This window comes from Puma concolor, chromosome A2 (genome assembly GCF_028749965.1).
Source record: "Puma concolor isolate L17-30 chromosome A2, mPumCon1.1.hap2, whole genome shotgun sequence".
NCBI lineage: Eukaryota > Metazoa > Chordata > Mammalia > Carnivora > Felidae > Puma > Puma concolor.
The window spans coordinates 166,071,289-166,091,358 of record NC_141668.1 but is presented as its reverse complement, the minus strand read 5'-3'; the positions used below and the strand labels follow the sequence as shown (position 1 = coordinate 166,091,358).

Genomic DNA, 20,070 nt, shown 5'->3' with positions numbered 1-20,070 from the left:
CTGCTGAGCTCTAGACACACAGAGACACGATGGAAGAAAAGGGAGGGGTTTTATTCTCAAGCGTCTAAGGATTTACAAACGAGGGCATTTCATTTTAAAAAGGGACAGGGGAATACTGGCGACCAGAGAAGGGGGCTGTGGGCCACCCCAGGCCCCTGCCCGCCCGCTCCACCCTCCGCCTGGTCAAGAGGGAGGGCTGGTGACCGGTGACGGAGGGCAGGCCAGGAAAGAGGCAGAGGGGAAGAGGTTCCCCCAGAACTCCCACTTAACACTGAAGGAGGGCAGGGGTGGGCAGACACACTCACAAAACAGAAAATAGTTAAATAAAAGTAAATCCAGGTGGCCGGCCTAGGGCCTGCGCTGGCCCTGGGACCAGCCATGGAACCTTCCAGCTACCCACAAAGGCCCCCCTGGCCGGGCCAGGCGAGGGAGGATGGGGGACCAGGCCTGTCGGCCCCCCACCCTGCGCCCATCCCCTCACAAAGGAGACCGGGGCGGGAGAAGGTGGCCGTTCCCCTCCCGGGGAGGGGGGGGGGGGCAAAGAGCAGAGAACTTGCGTACTTTTAAACATGCGGCATTTCGTGAGTATGGACAGGAACAAGAGAATACAGGGATGCCTAGGTCTAGACTGCTTCAGCTACATCCGGCCAAGTTCCTCACCTTTGGTGTTGGTGGGTTTTTTGTTTTTTTTCATTTTGTTTTGTTTTGTTTTGTCGTCCACTTGGTTTGCATGCATCACCAACAAAAAGGAAACACACCCCCTCCCATTCCGGCTGCTGCACAGGGCTCGGGCGGACTGGCCAGCTCTGGGGGAGTCGAGGGGCGCTCAGGGGCACTACGAGGGCGTGACTGCCTGCACACGCCCAGCCCTCAGCCAGCCCCACCTCTGTCCCGTCACACGTCCTCAAACCCCCACGCTCACCGCTTGCACCCTCAATCCCTGCCTCCCCGGGGCTCCACGGCCCCGCTTCTGCCACCGACTCCTTCCACCACCTCCCTGCCGCGGCAGCGCCTGCTGCCCTCGGCGTGCCCTGTGCCCGCCTTCCCTGAAGGCCACCCTGTGTGGCCGCGGCCCCTTGGGCTCCCTCCATGCCCCCTGAGGTCCTCAACTCACCCCCCAAGCTGTGGCCAGTCTCCAGCCCCGAGGGCTGGCCCCGAGGGAGGAGGAACGCCCCCAGAGCCCACCTTTGGGGCTTGGCCCCCAGCCCCAGACGCCCGTGCCCACAGGCGGTCAGGGGCTCCACCGCAAGCAGCTAAACATGACTTTGGTAAAAGTTTCTGAAGGTACCGACAAACCCCGTGAGAACAAGCTCTTCTCCCCCCACCCCCCAAACACCCCACCAAGTACAATAAAATACAATAAACTCCAAAAAGGACCCCCTGAGATCAAAGAGAGACAGAGAAAGAGAGAGAGAGAGAGAGAGAGAGAGAAAGACCAGCCCAGGTCCAGCTGTAGTCATAACGCCCAGCCCGCCTTCCTGGGGCGAAGACACCAGCCGACCGACTCGCCGTTGCCGGAGACCTAAGTGGACCCAGGGGTCCCCCCCTCACCCCTGGGGGTGGCAGAGCCCAGATCTGGGCCAGGAGAGAGGCAGAGGCAGGGAAGGAGGTGGGGAAAGCCAGAGAGGTAGACAAGGGATGAGAGAGAGGGGATAGACACAAGGAACGTGTTCGCAGAGGGGAGGCAGAGGGGACAACACACAGCGGGTGGGGTGGGGAGGGAAGGGGCAGGACGGGCGGCTCTCTCCCGGGCCCTGGGGGCCGCCCCAGCCCAGAGGTTACGACTGAATAAATAGCGAGTCTGCTCGTGGCCTGCTGTCTTCCGTTCACAGTGTCTGTCAGGGGGACGCGCACGGCCGGCTGACCCCGGGACGGGAAGGGCTGGGGCCTGGCGAGCCCATCTGTCCACAGCTGGTGGGCAGGGAGTCGGGGGTGGGTCGGCGCCCCCTACTTTCTGTCCTCAGCCCTCAGCAGCCATCCAGATCCCAGGTCTCCCCTGGCGGGCAGCTGGGTGGCCAGGTGGGGAAGGGGGGGCCTGTGGCCATGCCCCCGGCCCCCGGTGGGGCTGGCCGCCACCACGTGGCTACCTGAAGAAGGGCAGGTGGTGCTGGCTCAGGACTCCGCTAGTCCTCGGTGACTCGGTCTTCGCCATGACATCCTTGAACCAGGATGCCACGTCTACCTCCAGCATCTCGTAGCGCTTGATGAAACTGTGTTCCTGCGGGCCCGAGGGGTAGGGCTTAGGACCAGGGAGGAGCCCCAGCGGGGAAACAGGCCCCTGGATGTCCAGATGGGGTCGGGGGGGGGGGGGGGGGGGGGGAGGCAGGGGCCCCAGATACTCACAAGTAGCTTATTATACTTTGGTCTCTTCCTGTGATCCTTAGTAAGGCTAACAGAGAAGAGGGAGGAAACAGAAATCAGAGCTTGGGAAGAGGGGCCTGGCTGTCCCGGGGACACAACTGTCCTCCCTCTGAGACAGGGGTCTTCAGAATCTGGAGGGAAGCGGCTGCTGTGTGTTCACAGCCCTGTGCTGCTGGCTGAGAAGCCAGAGGACCCAGGGCCTGCACAAATCCCACCTGCGGCGGAAGCCCCACCTGGGCTGGGAGGGGCCCACCGGAGAGGTGGACCGGGGCTCTCCCGCACGACAATCAAATGGGGACACCACACGGGCATCATTCTGCTTGTCGCCGCGGGACACACAGACCCCTAGGCCCCGGGGCACATCGGCTTGTTCACAACCTCCTGTGGCCAAGCCCGAGGGCCATCCTGCCAGTTGCCCACAGGGCCAACTCGGGCCTCGGGTTCCAGCTGCCGCCCACATCCCCGCCCTGACTGCAGCCTTCTCGCCCACAGCTGCCCCCACCCCCCATCGGGGAGGGGGGGCGTCCCACCAGCCCCAAATCTCCCTGGCTGTTCTGAGCGCAGGGCCACACCTGACCCCGCCCTGCCTCCCAGAGCACAGCACTGGGGGGGGGGGGGGGGCTCCTCACCAGTCTTTGACGAAGGACTGAAAGTCCCCCGAGAAGCCCATGTGACCGGGCAAGAGCGGGGGCTCTTCCTGCAGGACTTTGGTGAGGACCTCAAAGTCTGTCTTGCAGTTCTTGTAGGGAAACTGTCCCGTCGCCAGCTCCACCTAGGAGAGAAGCAGGCGGGCTGGGTGGGCCGAGGACTGGTCCCCGCCCTCCCTTACCGCCCTCGTCTGTATCCCAAGAAGACGCTGGCAGGGGCCCCGCAACTCACCAAGGAGATGCCAAGGCTCCACACATCGGCCCGGATGTCGTAGTCTGGCTTGGTGGGGTCCGGAGGGTCTATGCGCTCAGGCTGCCGGTGGGAGAAGCGGACGATGTACCCCCAGGGCTGCGGCAGGCGTGCCGCCCAGATCCCCACGCTCGCCCGCCGGGGTGCCGCCGGACCCCCACTCACTGCCATGTAGGCGGCACAGCCCGCGCTGCGCGTCTTGGCCTTGGAATCGACGAGACGGCCGCTGATGCCGAAGTCGCAGAGCTTGATCTGGCCCCGCTCGTCCAGCAGGATGTTGGAGGGCTTGACGTCACGGTGGATCACGCCGTGCTTCTCCTTCAGGTAGTACAACGCCTTCACGATCTGCGGCGAGGACAGCGGAGGGCACCCGTGATGGGAGGATGGGGGCCCAGGGGCCACCCGCCCGGCCGCACCCCTGTCGGGCTGCTCACCGCCACCGTCATCTTGCCCAGGATCCGCTCGGGAATGGGGCCCTGCACCCGCTTCTTGAGCTTCTCAGCGCACGTGCCCATGAGCTCCATGGCGATGAAAACATCCGTCTGTGGGGGCGGCACGTGCCGGCTCGGGGGGCAGCCGCACCCTCCGGCCCACCCCACACAGACCAGCAGCAGGGGGCACACCCGGAGACCAGCAAGGACACCTGGGGAACCCACAGAGAGGCAGGGGAACACCAGAGGCCTGGACTCACATTAGTGATGAAGGTCCCGAAACACTGCACGATGTAGGGGCAGTCATGGCTCTTGAGGACCACATCCAGGTCCATGAGGATCCGCTTGTTCTCCTCCTTGTTCCCCGAGCGCCGCATTTGCTGCACGGGACGGCCGGGGGAGCCTTAGTGCCCGGTCTCGGGGCGGGGCGCCCGCTGGGGACGGGGGCGGGGCTCACCTTGACGGCAATGACATGGCCCGTCTTCCTGAAGCGCATCTTCCACACCTGGCCGCAAGTGCCGCTGCCCATCTCGCCCAGGTTCTCCAGATCGTGGATTTCTGCCTGGTACCGCTGTCGAAGACAGCCAGAGCTGGAGGCTCTGCCGGGTCTCCGCCTGCCCCCGACAAAGACCTAGCCCCGCCACGTGTCCTGCCCACCCCCCAGGGGTCAGGGCGAGGTGGTACCTGGCCCCCGATGGTCAGGTAGCCCGTCTGCTTCATAATCTCCTGTAGCTTCTGGTCAATCTCGATGCTGAGGGAACAGGGAGGAGGTCCCGGTGGAGGAGGGTCCCAACCAAACTGAGGCCACCCCAGTCCCCGTCACACAGGGGTTCCCACAGATTTCACCCCCCTCCTCCCTGGGGCGGGCAAAGCGGCCTCCCCACACTGACCTCCTGACCCCCGCACTGGCCAGTTGGCCCCATTCGACAGCTCACCTCTCCATGCTGCGGGGTGTGAACAAGGTTGACGGAAGCCCCAGCATGTGGCGGGGCCGGGCAGGGGGTGTGGGGTGCTGTGGGGAGCTCTCGGAGGACGGTGAGCGGCTGCCCCCATCATTGGCCAGCGGGAGCTGCAGGGCTGGGGGGGGGGTGAGAGCCAGGGGTGAGAGGGGTTAGCTGGCACTGTGGGGTCTTCGGGGGACTCCGGTCTTCCCCTCCCTGGCATCAGGTAGGCCAACACAGACATGGGCTGGAGGAGCTAAGGTCTCCCTCCCACCCCCAACCACTCTCAGGGTGCCTTCTCCTGCCCCCCTGACCTGGAAGAAGATGGAGTGGGCTGGCAGGGAGGGGTGGTCCCCAGAGGCTGAGGGATTGTCCCCAAGTCTATGCTGACACAGGATCAAGGCCCAGAGGCTGATGGCACCCTTCAGCCAGGCAGTCTTCCTTATGTGTCCCTTTCTGCCCCACCTCTGCCCAGGAGCAGGCCCAGGGCCACGGTGCCCACGCTCCGGACCACGTGAGGAAGGAACGCCCGCCAGGATCAGCCTGGGCTCTGGCCCTGTTGGGAGCACTGCACGTGGCTGCCCAATAAGAATCAAGCAGACCACCCCAGGGAGACAATGAGCGAGGGACGCAAGCTTCCAGCTGCCTTGCCGCACATTCTGTTCCAGGGTCAGGGAGGGCCATCCTCTAGCCAGCAGGCTCGTTTCTGAGCCTCCCAGCTTGGCCTACAAGGCTGGGGCCAACGGGTGGGGGTAGGACCCCAGGCTGGGCCTGTGTCCTTTGGGTGAGGGGATCCAGGCGGCACAGCCCCTCCAAGGGCTGGTGGGACGGGAGGTGGGGAATGGGCCAGGCAGCGGGGTTTGGTTCTTCTCAGCAGCCTGCATGCGGACAGCTTGGGCATGCTACAGGCAGGCAGGCAGGCGGCGGGCAGGCAGCGGTCACCCCAGGATGGGCAGGCGGCATTCGGGGATCGGGAGGGCAGGAGACAGACAGACAAATGGGAGCCAAGACTTGGAGCCCAGCTGCCCAGGAGGCACTGCAGAGACAGGCCAGACAGGGGCCCGGGACAGGACAGGAGGCTCTCTGAGTGGCTAGAATCCTCCCTGGCTGGGCTGGCAATAGGGTCGAGGAGCAGAGACCGGTGTGGTCCCTGGAGAAGACACATGACCCTCCACTGAACCCTCATACCCCCAGAGGCCCTGGAAGTGCTCCAGAAGGGGTCCCTAGCTGGGTAGGGCACTGGCTCCACGAGCTAAGGGGCCAGAAGAGGACGTTTCGTGGAGAACGGCCAGGAGGCCTGGGGCCTGCCGCTCTGCCCCTGGCCTCCCCCCCCACCCCACCTACACCTCCTGCCACGGCCCACCCCTTCCTCCTCCAGTTCTGTAAGCACCTGGTGATGTGGGCCCAGTGACCAACGTACAGAGACAAATACGCCTGAATTGCTGGCATCTGGGCACTTTCCCTGCCTTGCCAGCCTGGGACCCTGACCACATCTAGAGTGAGGGGGCAGGCATGTGACCCTTGCCTACAATTGAAAACGGGATGCGGGTCTTGCTAAGGGCTGGTAAGAGCAAAGGAAAGGCCCTGGGGACCAGTGCCCATCAGCCTGCACTGGCCTGGGGGCCTGACCTCCTGGGCCCCCTCCCTGCTGTTCCAGCCCCTTGCTTTGTAATCCCCTGCTTCGTTACACTGCCATGGCCAGAGGCAGAATCCTCATCCCTCCCTCCCTGGCCCAACCACCTCAGGGACACTCGAGGGCCCCCCATGCTGTCCCTGTACCTGGGCTCTCTGGAGACACTGCCAGGCTCTCACCCCCTGGAGCATATCTGGGCCCCCTTTCTGCCCTGCACTGTCAGGTGTGTGGGGTGAGGACCACACCCTACCCTCTCCGTACTTCTCAGGGGGGTGCAGACGCTTCCTTGGGGCCCTTCAGACTGAAGCATGGTGGAGATTTGAGTGGGGCCAGTGTGGGGTGGCTAAGGTGGGGGGAAAGGGGCAGGTACACAAAGGCCCTGAAAACAGAGGTCACAGAGGTGGGGACAGGCCACGCGGCAGGTCAGGAGGGCACAGTGAGAGCAAGAGGCTGAAAGAGAGAGAAAGAGAGAATGAGACAGAACAAGAGAGGGCATGAAAGCACATGGCCAACAGGAGCCACAGATGTACTAGGCTGCCAGCCCAACACATGTGCACTCACGTGCATGCGCACAAACACACACACACACACCCCACACACATCTGCTCCCAGACCCACCGGCAACTGCACTCAGGCCTCAGCTGGCTGCCTTCTCTACCTTCCTTCACATGCTCCCCACCTCCCATGAGACTGCGCTCAGATCGCAGCTTCTCCAGAGGCTTCCCCAACTGGGCCCCCACTGCAGAACCCCAACCCAGCTCTACTCTGCCTTTTCTGCAAGGCATCACCGCTTTCTCCACTTCTCCCAGACCAGGAGGATGCTCCCTGTCAGGGAGCGTCAGCCGCAGAAGGAAGGGGCCTTGGTCCATATTCTGTCTGCCGCCGTGTCCCTAGCACCTAAAACAGACACGGCACGCGGCAGGCAATACATGTTCGCCGTACTGTCGGAACGGACCAACAGATGTAGCCCGATGGCCTTGGCCCCGCTTTCCCTCTTTCCCTCACGTGCGCGCGTGCGCGTGCGCGCGCGCACACACACACACACACACACACACACACACACACACACACACACGTGATCTCTCACGGGTGGCAGACTCCTGGCCGGTGAAGGAGCCCATTTCCTCTTCAGGGGAGTCCAAACCTGAGCTCACCAGGAAGGGAGGAGCGGAAGGTGAGAGAACACAGAAGAGGCCAAGTGGGCCGAACATCACTGATCACGGATCGGGTGGAAGGACAGAGAGTAAGAGTGACAGGCGCGGGCACGCACACACACACCGCACACACAGCATGGGGCGATGGGGGAGGGCATTCTGCGGCCGGGGCAGCGGTTAGGTCAATGGTGCAGATGTCCAAGCGGCAATGATAAAAAGGCTGGTACCTGCTCGTTGGGACGGGGCAGGAGCAGGGCTTAGAGTGATCACAATAACTGGATGGGGAAAAGGAAGAAAAAAAACAACACCACGATAAATCACAACAGAAACAACTGATTTGTCCAAAAGAAAAGAAATCAAATCATAACAAGGAAAAGGGGGAGGCGCGAGGCACCAAAGTGCAGAGACGGGTAGAAACCACAGAGATGGGAGGACCAGGAGGATGGGATGGAGCTGACACAGACACAGACGCCTGGAGGGGGCTCCTCGGGGGCCTGCCCACCACGGGCCTCACCGTACCTCACTCTGCACCCGGGACAGCCACCCCGTAAGGCACCGCAGGCCCCATGCCCAGCCCTGTCTCATCCAAGCTGGGGCTGCGGGAGGCAGCATCGCAGAGCCCAGCAGGGACCCTCCGGTGTCGGGAGGGTATCTGCCCCAGGGAGGAGCCCACACTACCCCAGGTCAGAAGAGGAAGGGAGGAGTGGACTGCACACAGGGATGGTGGGGGCACTCAGGCTGTGAAGGTCAGGCTGGGTGAGCAGGGAGAGACTGGAATACCCCGATGTGGGCGCATGTCCCCCTCCTATCAGGATGACCCCACAGGGAGCTGCATAAGCTACATGGATCGCGGAAGAATCACAAAGGAGGGCCAGGTGTTAGCTCAAGAGAGCGGGGTGCTCCTCATCAGGTCTGGGGGGGAGGGTGAAGGCCTCATGCCCTCCAGCTGAGAGATTTGGGGAAGGGGTTCTGTGGGAACAAAACAAAGAGACTAAACAGTGGTAGTGTCATGGCAATCCCTGGCCAGGTGTTGAGTGCCGGGGAGGGGGGCAGCTTTTGACTCCAAACAATAAGATGCCAGGCAGGTAGTCACAGAGACGGTGGGATCAGAGGTGAGGTGTACATGGGCTGGGATAGCACCACACTGGCCTCAGGTATCCCTAGGCCAGGTGAATGTGGGTGTGCAGGAAGTCACTTGAGTCCAGGTGACGACGTTGCCAGGCTGGAGGCTGGGTGTGTATTTTCGGAAAGGCCAGACAGTCGCCAAGATGAAGTAGGAGGGGGCCTAGTGTATGTGGGTAGGGTGTGTGTGGGAGGGGGTCTGCGAGGCCGAAGGACAAGGTCCCAGCCTAGTAAAAAGGGATCACCAGACACAGTCACAGAAAAGGAGATCAGAGAAATAGGGGGTTATATGTGGTCAAATAATCTCAGGTGTCAGCCGGGCCAAGTGTGCGTGTATGAATGCGAGTGGACCATCCACTGAACCATATGACAAGGACCCAGGTGCAGAGGTTGGGAGAAGAGGCCCCCTGCCAGTCACTGAGATGGCAGGAGTGAAATCATCTGGTCGGAAGGGACGTGTACATGTTTGCGGGGGATCTGGATGTGGTCACAGTCGCTCGGATTAAGGGGAGCCCGGCTCCTAGAGTAGGTGACGGTGACACGGGCTCCGAGGATCACGGTGAGGGGGCGGGTCATCAGATGGGGAGGCCTTGCCCTAGGGCCGGGTGACTAGGCTCATAGGCCCCGTAAGGGGGATCCCCCTAGGCTGGGGGAGGGCCGCCCGGGAGCCCGCCGGCCCCACGCCCCCCTGGGTCACCGTGACCCTCTCCCCGCGAGCCGACAGCAGGGGGTATAGGGTGGAGAGAAGGAGGAGCAAGAGCGCCCCGGAAGCGAGGGCGGGGCCTGACGGCGGGGGCGGGGCTTCCCGCGGCGCGCGCCCCGCCCGCCCGCCCCCTCCCCCACGCCGCCGTGCTTACTGGGCCTGGGCCGCTGGGGGCTGATATCCAGGTTGAGGTCGATCCTCCGCCGGGCCTCGCGGTTCTCCTGCTTCAGCTTTGCTTCCAGGCGGGACAGCTTCTGCTCCAGGGAGGACGCCGCCATCTTCCCCGCCGCCGCCGCGCACCGCCCGGCCGCCCGTCAGTCCGGCAGACAAACACCGCACTGCGCCTGCGCTTGGATGACCCCGCCGAGCCGCCGTCTCTCCCTGCACGGCGCATGTCCGCGGCGCGCACTCGCCCATCCCTCGTGCTAACCTCCGCGCATGCGTGCTTCTTCCCGGCCGGAGAGATGACGCCACCTAGAGTTCGCGTCGGGCAACGTGCAAAGCCGCTCATCGTGATGCGCATGCGCGGAGTCGGAGCCCTTTCTCGAGAGGCGCTGTGTTGAAATCCATTCACGGTTCTGCAGACCGCGGCAGGCGGGGAAAGCGGCGCGCCTGCGTGCAGAGGAGTAGACGCAATCCCGCGCTTTGCCTTTGCTGCGCATGCGCAACCTTGGCTCTTTCCGCGGCCGCTGTTGCTGGGAGTAGCTCTTGCTATGTGTCCTCAGCCTCGTTTTCGCTGTTCCCCGCCCGGCCTGTTCTCTGGCACCCACGCTCCCTCAGGACTGCCTTTCTCTTACGGGACAGTGTTTCATTAGGATCGCTGTTATGCCTAATTGCTGCCTCCTCCCCATAATTAGGCACCCATGGGGAGCCCTTTCTATTTCAACAAACTCGGGGGTGGCTAAGGACCGGCGGGAGGGACGGGGTAGGGCTCAGGTCACTGTAGCGGCCTTAGGAGTCCAGCGGCATGACCCCTGACCTCGACCACAGGGCCAGGGTCATGGCCAGAGAGTTCCAGGCCAGACCCACCTGGGACATTTTAAGACGTTCCCTCATCTTCCCGCCCCGGAATGTGAGCCCAGCGTCTGGACAGTGCAGTAGATGGGCTTTGGTGTTAATGCCCCTCAGCCTGTCATCCTCGCAGCTTAACTGGCATGGTGGGTGCCGGGAAAATGTCCCCATCTGCAGTCCTGGTTTTCGGAAAGCAGCTTGTCTCTGCTCTCAGTTGCCAGGAAGAGGCTCACATTTTGCAGACATCTCGAGGTGTCCAGTCCCAGGAAGTCAGGGTCAGGCAGGCTGTGCCATACGCCCTGCCTACTCCCGGGCCCGCACGGGATCACTGGTGGGCATTGAAGGCTTGTGGGGACTCCTATGGTGACAACTTACGGGTGGAACAGATAAAAGACTGGAGTCCAGAGAATAACAAGGAATGGAGAGGAAAAGGGGTTCTCCAGAAAAAAAGCTGAGCAGAAGACGCCACCTGATTTCTCCTGCTGAGGTCTGTCTTTGCTCCCAGGACGGATCTCATACCCTTCATTCGGGCACGTTAGTGTCACTGCTTGCCTGTCATTGGTCTGGATGAAATGGAAGGCTTAGACAACAGGAGTGGATACCAGAGATCAGAATTTTAGTTCTCCTAGTATTATTTATTAGCCACCCACTGATAGATGCTCCCTCACACAGAGAACATTTGAAAGACACAAAGTCCCTGCCTGTTCTCAGAAACATGTAAATTCCACAGCAGGTGTTCTTAACCCTGGAGTCTGCTATCCTTAGGATGTCCGTGAATGGCCCTCTGGGAAATCTGGGGGAATCTGTTGACGGCCTGAAGTAGCTTTGGAATTTTGCATGTGTGTGTACATTTTCCTGGGCAAGGAGGTGCCCAAATTTTATAAGATGTTCAAAAGTCCTAGGTCTTCAAAAGGGTTCAGAACCCCGGCTCTGAACATCCAGATTCTGTAGGTCAGCGTTTCCCAACATACAGGCCTAGGACCACCCGCATCAGAATTACCCGGGATGCTGATTTACAGACAAGTTCCTGGCCTCCAGCCAGACCTGAGTCAGTCTTTCAGGGGTGGGGCCTGGGATGTTTTGTTCTGGGGCTGTTGATTTTGATGCAAGGCCAAACATGAGGACCATTTTACTGAGTTCACGTGTCCATAGCAAACAACTTATAAATAAGGGATTGGCATCAAAGTTGGGGGCAGGGGTCGCTGGTCCCTTGTGTCTGTGTCCCCTCCTTGGGAGAGAACCGCAGATGTAAGCTGTTTGGGTTGGGGGAGAAAGGGTTGAAATCCCATTGGGATGTGCCTCACCCCCACATACGGCACTAATTGAGCTAGAATGTCCGGGGGGAGGGCAGGACAGCCAGCCAAAGACACAGGTGTGCTTTTGGTCTGAGACTCCTGTGACTGAGTTGATCCCTCTACGACGGTCCACCCCAAATCCACAGCCTCCTGTCTCTTCTTGGACAAACCAATCCCGGGATCTTGTCTGGACCCTCCCCTCCTCCTCCCCCCCCCCCCCCCCCCAAGGCTGATGTGTCTGCTCCTCGTCTCCTGACCTGGGCCCTGTCGGCCACCTTGCTTGAAGACGATAGTAGAGATTCTGGGGTGGAAGCATCCAGAAGGCCTCTACCCCAACCTGCCCCACCTTTCGCTTCATTCCTCCTCCATTTTTTCCCGCACCTCCGCTGGCAGGCCCTCGTAAAGGGTGTCCTCCACCAGGAGCCCCACTCTCTTGAGCCCCACACAGTTGCCAAGTTCTTCTGGCAGAGCCTCCAAGCGGTTGCCCTTGAGCTCCAGGCGGCTGAGGGCCCTGAGGGCCCCCACTTGGGGCGAGAGCTGGCTCAGGTGGTTGTAGCCCAGGAGCAACGTCCGCAGCTTGCGGCAGAAGAAGAGCTCCTCCGGCAGGGCCTCCAGGGCGTTGTAGGACACAGCCAGGTGCTGCAGGCTCTGGAGGAGGCCCAGCTCGGGCGGCAGGGAGCGCAGCCCGTTGTGGGAGATGTCCAGCAGGCGGAGGCCGGAGCAAAGGCCGAGCTGGGTGGGCAGGGTCTCCAGCTTGTTGTGGCTGAGGTAGAGCTGCTCGAGGCCCCGGAGCTTGCGCACGTGCTCGGGGACGTAGGCGATCTGGTTGTGCCATAGCCTGAGCGTGACCAGCTTGCGACAGTGCTGGAAGCTGAGGATCTCTTCAATGGACCGCAAGCGGTTGTCCTTGAGGTCAAGTTCCTGCAGCGCCCCCAGGCTGAAGATGGCATGGGGGATGCGCTCCAGCCCGCAGGCCACCAGCTCCAGCTCCCGCAGCGCCGCCAGCTTCTTGAGGCTGTTCAGGGCCAGCAGGCGGGCCCCGTCGTTGTGCAGACTAAGCCGCTGCAGATGCCCGGCCACGTCGGTCACGCTGGCTGGCACCTTGCTGGCATTGCTCCGCAGAGACAGCACCTTGAGCTGCTTCAGCTCCCGGAGGCTCTCGAGGGTCGCCGCCCGAGCCAGCTCCGGGGGGAAGAGCCCCTCGAGGTGCAGCTCCTCCAGGCCACGCAGCCCGAACACCCACAGGGGCACCTCGCGGAGCTCCTCACACTTGACCCGGATGACCTTCAGGCGGTCCCGCAGGAAGATCTGCAAGGAGAAGGGCAGCCGGGCGGGCGAGTGAAGCAGGCTGAGCTCTTGCAGGTGCACCAGCTGCGAGAGGCCCGGGGGGAAGGTGATGTCGCAGATGGCCTCCAGCCGGAGCGCCTCCACCTCGCTGAGCTCGAAGACGGTGTCGGGCAGCCCCGGGAGCATGCAGAGGGCCAGCTCGAGCCGGCCGCGGGCGTTGCGCTGCAGCTTCTGCCGCAGCTTCTCGGGCGTCCACTCGTGGTTCAGGTTGAGCTGCTTCAGGCGGCTCTCGCTGACCTCGGAGAGGAAGACGGCAAAGCGCTTGGAGTAGAGGGAGTCATACTGGTCGATGAGGTGCAGCATGAAAGCAAAGTCGTTCTTGACGTCGGGGATGTCACCCATGCCCGTCTCCTCCCGCACAGAACGGAAGGAGTACTCCTTGAGGGGCCGGTGGAAGAGCCAGTAGAGGGTGTAGAGACAGGTGATCCCGTAGACGCACACAAAGGAGATGTAGCAGAAAGCCAGCTTGGAGAAGAGGTGGGCCTTCGTGTGGTTGCAGCAGAAGCTGGCGTAGCCCGTGACCTCCGAGGTCTCCACCCTGCAGGCCACCAGGAAGCTGATCTTCTCCACGTAGACCAGGTTGTAGACCAGGATGGCAAAGAACTTGCAGACTTTGAGCACCGTCTGCCGGATGTACATGGTGTACAAGATGTCCCCCTCTTCCACGTGCACGCGGAACTTCTTGACCTTCTCAAACAGGGCTTTGGCCTGCTCACCCTCCTTCTTGTCCAGTAGGGTGACGGCTGGTGGCTCAGTCACCACCTTCTCGGGCTCCACCAGCACCTTTTCCTTCTCACCCTCATTGGCTTTTCCCGGCCCCGCCGAGGCCTCCACTGTTGCTGTCGCCCGTCCGGTGGTGGGGCCCTTCTGGTTCTCCCCAGAGACCTCGGACAGGGCCCGTGTGGTCCACGGAGAGTCGAAACACTTGCCCAGAATGGAGATGAAGTGCTCGATCTTGGAGCTGGTGCCGGGGAACTTGAACCAGAAGCTGGTGCAGACCATGAAGATGAGCGTGTGAATGACGACCAGGTAGGGGAAGTACTTGGCGTACCAGTGGAGGGCTGTCTCGTAGCAGAGCTGGTTAATGAAGCTGTACTGCTGGAGGTCCAGATTGTTCTTGAGGCCGCTTACCTCCCGGAGGCCCCCCATCTGCTCGGAGACGCCCCGAGGCAGCAGTTGCTGGCAGGGGGCCTCTGAGAAATTCTCCCGGAGTTCGTGACTGGGCAGACAGATGATCTTGTCCTGTGTCACCTGGGAATGAGGGGGAAAGAGGGCCAAGGAGCTGGGATGGCCTGCACGGTTGGGGGCAGAAAGGCAGGCTGAAGGTGGGAGACCCCAATCCCTGACTGTCCCCAGCGGGCTGTGACTTTGGAAGAGTCACTAAACTTCTGAGAATCAATCTTTGTCTGAAAAAAAGGAGTTAGGTTGAATTGCATCTTCCTTCTCCCTCCGGCGCCTACCGCCCCCCCCCCCCCCCCCCCCCGCCGAAAGATACTGACCTCCTAATCCTTAATACCTGTGGACAGATAGTCTTTGCAAAACAGATGTGATCAACTTAAGGTGGGGTCATTAAGGTGGGCTCTAATCCAGTGCGACCGTGTCCGTATAAAAAGGAGCCATTTGCACTGAGACCCGTGCACAGAAGGGAGATGAGAGAAGGCCTGAGGCCACCAGAAGCCAGGAGAGAGGCATGGGACACATACATGCTCCCTCACAGCCCGTAGAAACACACAACCCTGTCAACCCTTTGACCTCACACGCTCAGTCTCCGGAACTGTGGGATCAGAGCAGGTAGCCCTCCGGAATATCCGGGCCGCGACCCCACACGCCCCGCCTCTCCGACCCGCTCAAACAGGCCCCGCCCCTGTAGGTCCCGCCCCCCCATAGGCGGGCCACACCCGGGCCCCGCCCCCTACGTGCCCCGCCAACTACCCGCTCATCCGGGCCCCGCCCCTCTCCACGCACCCAGGCCCCAACCCCTGCAGGCCGCGCTCCATCCAGGCCCCGCTCCTGCCTCGCGCCTCACCTGCAGGGTGCAGCCGAAGACCCCGATCATGAGCATAGCCACGGTGAGGTACTCCGCCAGCACGTCCCACCAGGGTTTGAGCACCTTGAACGCGGGCTGCTGCTCCGTGAACTGCTTGAACTCGGCCACCGGAATCATCTTTCCTATGGGAGAGGAGGAGGCAGGGGTTGCAGAGACCCTCAAGAAGGGGCGTCTGGTGGTGGACCCCCAGAGGAGCCAGACACACGCCTCTGCTCCCAGTTTGTGCTCTGCCCTGCCCGAATCTGGCAGAAGGCACGAGCTGTGTGCCCCCTCTCTCCCCCAGACCTCACCTCCTTCCTGAAGCCAAGCTACTACCGGTCTCACCACATCTGCTCCCCGGGATCCCTGCCCCCCCTCTGACGCCGCTCGCCCTTTCAGAGGTCAGGAAGGGCAGTCCACGGAGCCGCTGTCCCCCAGCTTGCCCGAGTGGCCTTCTCCCAGAACCCAGCCATCTCCCACCCTTGATGACGAGCCCAAACCACTCGCTCTGCCGCTCTGACTCCAGACACCTGCTGTCCGGACCGCTAGCCTCTGCTGTCTCTGCCACTGGGCCAGAGAGAGCGTCTGAGGCTGAGGACTTCCGGGGTGTGTGCCCCCCACCCCCTTCAGGGGCGCTCCGGGCACCACCTCCAACCTCCAACCGGAAAAGCCGGCTGGAGCCTGGCTCTGGTTACAGGGCCTGAGGGGCAGGGAGGGGCAAAGCTGAAGGCTGGTCAGTGGAGGGGAAGGAGGACTAGAACACCTGGGTTTCTAGAGGGATCGGTGCCCAGAAACTGAGGCAGACGACAGAAACCTGGGCTCTGACTGGGAGGGTGGGGGTCGCCAGGATGGCCGGAGGGCAGAGGATCAGGAAATGGAAAACTCAGGGACAAAGCCAGAGTGACACCTACTGTCTGGGCTGGGGCTGGGCTGCCAGGCTCCTGGGCGGCCAGCCCGCTCTGTCTGTCCCTGGGTTTCACTTTAGACCAAGGTATCATTATTTCAGATACGGGACAGCTAGGAGCGAGTCACGTGGGGGCATGGGCCACAAGCTGGGACATCACCCTCCCAGAACAGGCAGCTGGGGAGCCTCCCTCCCCCTCTCCCGGAGGCTGGACGGAAGGAAAGGGAGGCCGCAAGGCCCCCACTGCCTTTTGAGGGGGCTCCCAGGCTGGACTGCCTCTCACAGCACCCTGCCTCCCTTTGCAGTCCCCAGGTCCCTGAGGCCTGGGGTTGACTCCCGGGCGGGGATGAGGTAGAGACGGACAGGGATGCGGGCTGTAAGCCCTGCCCACCGGGCTGAGGGCGAGGTAGTCCACCACACCTTCTAATCCCTTCAAAAGCCCTCACATCGGGATGGCAGGGGCAGGGCCCCCCCTGACTCAGGCCCTGACTCACCCAGAGCCGGGCACAGGCAGGGGGTGCACAGACAGAGCACGGGCTCCCTCCCACAATGCCCCATTCCTCACTCTCAGTTTGATGCCCTGTCCTAAAAGAAAAGCTGAGTAGAAGTGCCCCAGCGTATCAGTGCCGTCAGCCAGCTGGGAATCTTATCAGCAGCACCCTGGGGGCCACATGAACAACGTAGCCACCAAAAGGGACACCTGGGGGCATTCTGGAGTGTGCATACGGATGCAGGTGGGTACCCGGAGCCGTATACACTGGGCTGAGGGGAGACCCAGGACCTGTTCCAGCCAGCCACCGTTCTCCCTGCCCCGGGTACCTGTGAGGGACACGGCTCCGCTGTTGGGGCTGCGACAGAAATGCCACGTACACAGGCGAGGACCAACTTCCTGCCTGGGTCCATCTCGCAGTGGCGGAAGCTGCAGTATCCACCAGGTCAAGACTACAATCAAAGGCAAGACGGCGGCGACACCGAGGGTCCCCAGTGGATGGCCCAGTGGCTCCCACGGAACAAGGTATATACACAACGCCATCAGAGGCAGACACTGGGGTTATCATTATCTGTCTCCATGACTCAAACTCGATGGTCTGAACCTGCCATTAAGCTTCCACAGACACAAGGCCGGCCCCCCCTTTGTCTGAGCAGGGCTAGCGGGAGGGCCCTGGGCAGAGGGCTCCAGGGATGGGGAGCCCAGAGGAAAACAACAGCACGGCCATACGCAACTTATGGCCACCAGATGCTTCCGGTGCCTCCTTTAATCCCCACTCTGGGGGAGGGAGGGCACCACAACCCTCATTTTCCAGACTCAAGGGGAGGGAAGGAACCAGCTGAAGCTTTCACAGCTACAAGCGGTATGTGAGGCGTGACTCCCAAGTCTCATCTGTCCCCTAGCGCCCTGTCTGCCTCATCTTGGGTGAGAACCTCTCGCTGGGATGCAGCATCTTTGCCAAAAGGAGCCCGGAGGAGAGTGTTCTAGCAGAGAACGTTCTCGCAGAGAAAAGATGGGCGGAGGGCTGCTCTGCAGGGCAGGCCCTGGGGGTTCTGGTCGGCCTGGGACCGGGTCGTGCCCCCTACCTAGCCTCAGCTCTACTATCCATGCCTCACCCCTGCAACTCCCCTCTCAGACCCTCCCTAGGCTCCCAGCTTGCCTCCTGGGGACAGTGGTGGGTGCTCGGGGTCCAGCCCCCCTCCTCGCCCACAACCCGTGCTAAAGGGCAAGGAGGACACAGGGGTAACTGTCAGCCCTGAAACGGGCTTTGAAGCACACAGGTCCAACCTTTGACTTTTACACAAGAGAGGAACTAAGGTCGGGGGTGGGGGTAGGGGTCCCCCAGTAGCAAATCTTGGGTCAGGCCCCAGGCCTGGGGACTCTCCACCTAGTACTTTTCCAAGCTGCCCAGCCAGGACTTGGGAGTCAGGGAGTCTTGAGGTTTAATAGTCCCAGGGAGGGCAACTTGGTAGGGACCCCCAGTGGTAGGGTTCTGGGGCGTCCAGGGGAACATGGCCAAGACCCCATGGGGGTCTCCCCCAGCCTGCTGATCTGTCCTTGGCCAGGCTGGCCTGCTCCCTGACAGGCGCCCTAGGTCTGGCCAAGGCCGAGTCTCTCGCCGCCTCCACCCCCTCCCCAGCTCCTTGTGTCCCTGGCGGGCGGGCCGCGGGCTCAGGCGGCAGTGCCGGCGGCACCTGGGGCGGTCCTCACGTGGGCCAGACCCCCACCCCGCCACCCGGTCCCCAGGGACGGGGAGCCTCCTACTCACCGCTCTGGCTGGGACGCTGGGCCCAACTCCTGGGTCCCTGGGAGCGGAGCAGCCGGGACTCCCGCAGAGTTCCCGGGCCAGCCTGGGTGAGTCAGGGCGGGCGGGCGGGACAGGAGCCCGGGAGCCGCCCCGCCCGCCCGCCCCGGGGACGTCTCGGCTCCGCCTCCCTTTGGGTCCTCCCAGGTCGCCCCCTACTCCAGACGCCAAGGGATTGCGGGAGGAGGGCAATCCGAATCCAGCTCTCCACGATCTTGGAGGGTGAGGGGCGGGCCGGAGGGCAGAGGTCTTAGAACTTTGGGCCGGGCTGCAGCCAGGGAAACTAGGGGGGCCCCCCCGGAGGCGCTGCGTGGCTCCCAAAGCCGGCCTGTGGGCCCCCTTCCAGGATCTAAGCTGTAGAGACCCTGTCAGGAACAGGTGAAGGGCCTCCTCATCCTTGCCCCCAACCCCACCCCAAGGGGCAGCCACCTGGCCTTGAGGCACAACCAAATCCAGAGGAACAGAGTCCAGGGGAAGGGAGGGGGCTTCCCCTTCCTGCTCTGACCACCCAGCCAAGGGAGGATGAGCAGAGTGGGGTGCTTACCTGTCTGGCCCTGCCCAGCCTTGAGACCTTCTCCGGACTTCAGGGGATGGGTAAGCTGCTCCCAGGTCTTGGGGGCGGCACAAGGGCTGGAAGGCTCTGGGATCTGGGGCTGGAGTCTGGTCTGGGAGGGCAGCTTCTAGAAAGGATGGCTGCCTCCCCACCCCCACTCATTCCTCCCTGGCCGAGAAGGCCTGAGCTGCCTCTTACACTGGCAAAGCACCCTTTCAGCCTGGAGGCATCCGGTGAACTTTGACCCGTTCTGTCTGCAAAACTGAAGGGAGAGGGGACCTTGACAAAGTGGGGGAATGAGACCCCTCCCCCACGGGAGGCTCACGAGTTCACTAGACTGGAGACAGTACGAGACCCGAGGCTTGAAACCTCGAGGATTGAGACCCCCACTAAGCTTGGGTTCCTCTGCGAAGCCCGTAGTGGGCGCGACCCTTGGAGACCCGGCCTCTTTCAAGTGTCTGTGGGCTCCACCACAGGCAGCTCGAAGACAGACAGACAGACAGACAGGAGGCCCTCTTCTCTCTGAGAGCGCCCATGCCCTGGTCTACAGCTTTATGCCGGGGTGACCATCCTGATACACATGGCTTTGCACACTTGTACAAATCGCCGAGGTCACTGTGACGGCAGCCCCATGACTGCTGTGTCCCCAACCCTTGGGATGGTACCTGGCACACGGGGTGGGGGGGCATTCAGTAAATGACAGGTGGGTGAACGACTGAGGTGTCGTTTTAGGTGCAGACCTTGACACGGGGACTTGGAGGCAAACGGTCCACCCGGAAGGTGATCCCAGGGCGCCCTGGAGGGGGGTGGGTAACTGGGAAGTGACACCGGGAAAGGAAGGAGGCCAGCAGGCATCCGTGAGGGTAAACGGAGCAGGTTCACAGGCAGCTGGGGCTCTGTTCTTCTGGGAGACAGTGGAGGATACACCGCCAAGTTGTCCAACCCAAGGGGCGAGGGGGTTGAGAAGGGCTGACCATCAGCTCCTGTCAGGCTGCGGGTTGCTCTGGAGAAGGGGGGGGCAGAGGGGACTCTGGGGCACCTGCCACAGGTGTAGACGCCCCAGGAGAACAGCCAGGTCACGGGACACACGTACGCACCACGCCTTCCAGTGATTCTCCCGAAGGACCATCTGCTTCACACCCCCATTGGTGGCGCGTGAGTGTCCCCCCCCCACCATCGATCACACCCAGCCTTTAAATTTTTTTTTTTCAACGTTTATTTATTTTTGGGACAGAGAGAGACAGAGCATGAACGGGGGAGGGGCAGAGAGAGAGGGAGACACAGAATCGGAAACAGGCTCCAGGCTCTGAGCCATCAGCCCAGAGCCCGATGCGGGGCTCGAACTCACGGACCGCGAGATCGTGACCTGGCTGAAGTCGGACGCCCAACCGACTGCGC

The 20,070-nt window shown here is 62.2% G+C and overlaps 2 protein-coding genes across 13 annotated transcripts; both read right to left on the bottom strand.

Moving 5' to 3' along the window:
- Window positions 1-30: 30 nt before the first annotated feature.
- Window positions 31-9,599, bottom strand: MAP2K7 (mitogen-activated protein kinase kinase 7). Of its 3 annotated transcripts, XM_086699222.1 has the most exons (12): window positions 9,397-9,599; window positions 7,645-7,692; window positions 4,625-4,766; window positions 4,374-4,440; window positions 4,147-4,260; window positions 3,950-4,069; window positions 3,693-3,800; window positions 3,424-3,603; window positions 3,241-3,321; window positions 2,991-3,133; window positions 2,344-2,389; window positions 31-2,218 (listed from the first exon to the last, which is right to left on the bottom strand). In XM_086699222.1, exons 1-12 carry the CDS (start codon window positions 9,518-9,520, stop codon window positions 2,084-2,086), a joined length of 1,308 nt encoding a protein of 435 aa, XP_086555348.1. In that variant the 5' UTR covers window positions 9,521-9,599; the 3' UTR covers window positions 31-2,083. The 3 variants fall into 3 exon arrangements, with proteins under 3 accessions (XP_086555348.1, XP_086555350.1, XP_086555349.1); XM_086699224.1 differs by lacking the exon at window positions 3,693-3,800; XM_086699223.1 differs by lacking the exon at window positions 7,645-7,692 and having other exon boundaries at window positions 9,397-9,596.
- Window positions 9,600-10,848: 1,249 nt separating this feature from the next.
- On the bottom strand, window positions 10,849-19,818 carry LRRC8E (leucine rich repeat containing 8 VRAC subunit E). Of its 10 annotated transcripts, none has more exons than XM_086699214.1 (4): window positions 18,664-19,818; window positions 16,645-16,767; window positions 14,922-15,064; window positions 10,849-14,146 (listed from the first exon to the last, which is right to left on the bottom strand). In XM_086699214.1, exons 3-4 carry the CDS (start codon window positions 15,057-15,059, stop codon window positions 11,903-11,905), a joined length of 2,382 nt encoding a protein of 793 aa, XP_086555340.1. In that variant the 5' UTR covers window positions 15,060-15,064; window positions 16,645-16,767; window positions 18,664-19,818; the 3' UTR covers window positions 10,849-11,902. The 10 variants fall into 10 exon arrangements, with proteins under 10 accessions (XP_086555340.1, XP_086555339.1, XP_086555338.1 ...); XM_086699213.1 differs by lacking the exon at window positions 18,664-19,818 and adding an exon at window positions 18,084-18,207; XM_086699212.1 differs by lacking the exon at window positions 18,664-19,818 and adding an exon at window positions 18,084-18,184 and having other exon boundaries at window positions 16,645-16,744.
- Between the last annotated feature and the right edge of the window lie 252 nt (window positions 19,819-20,070).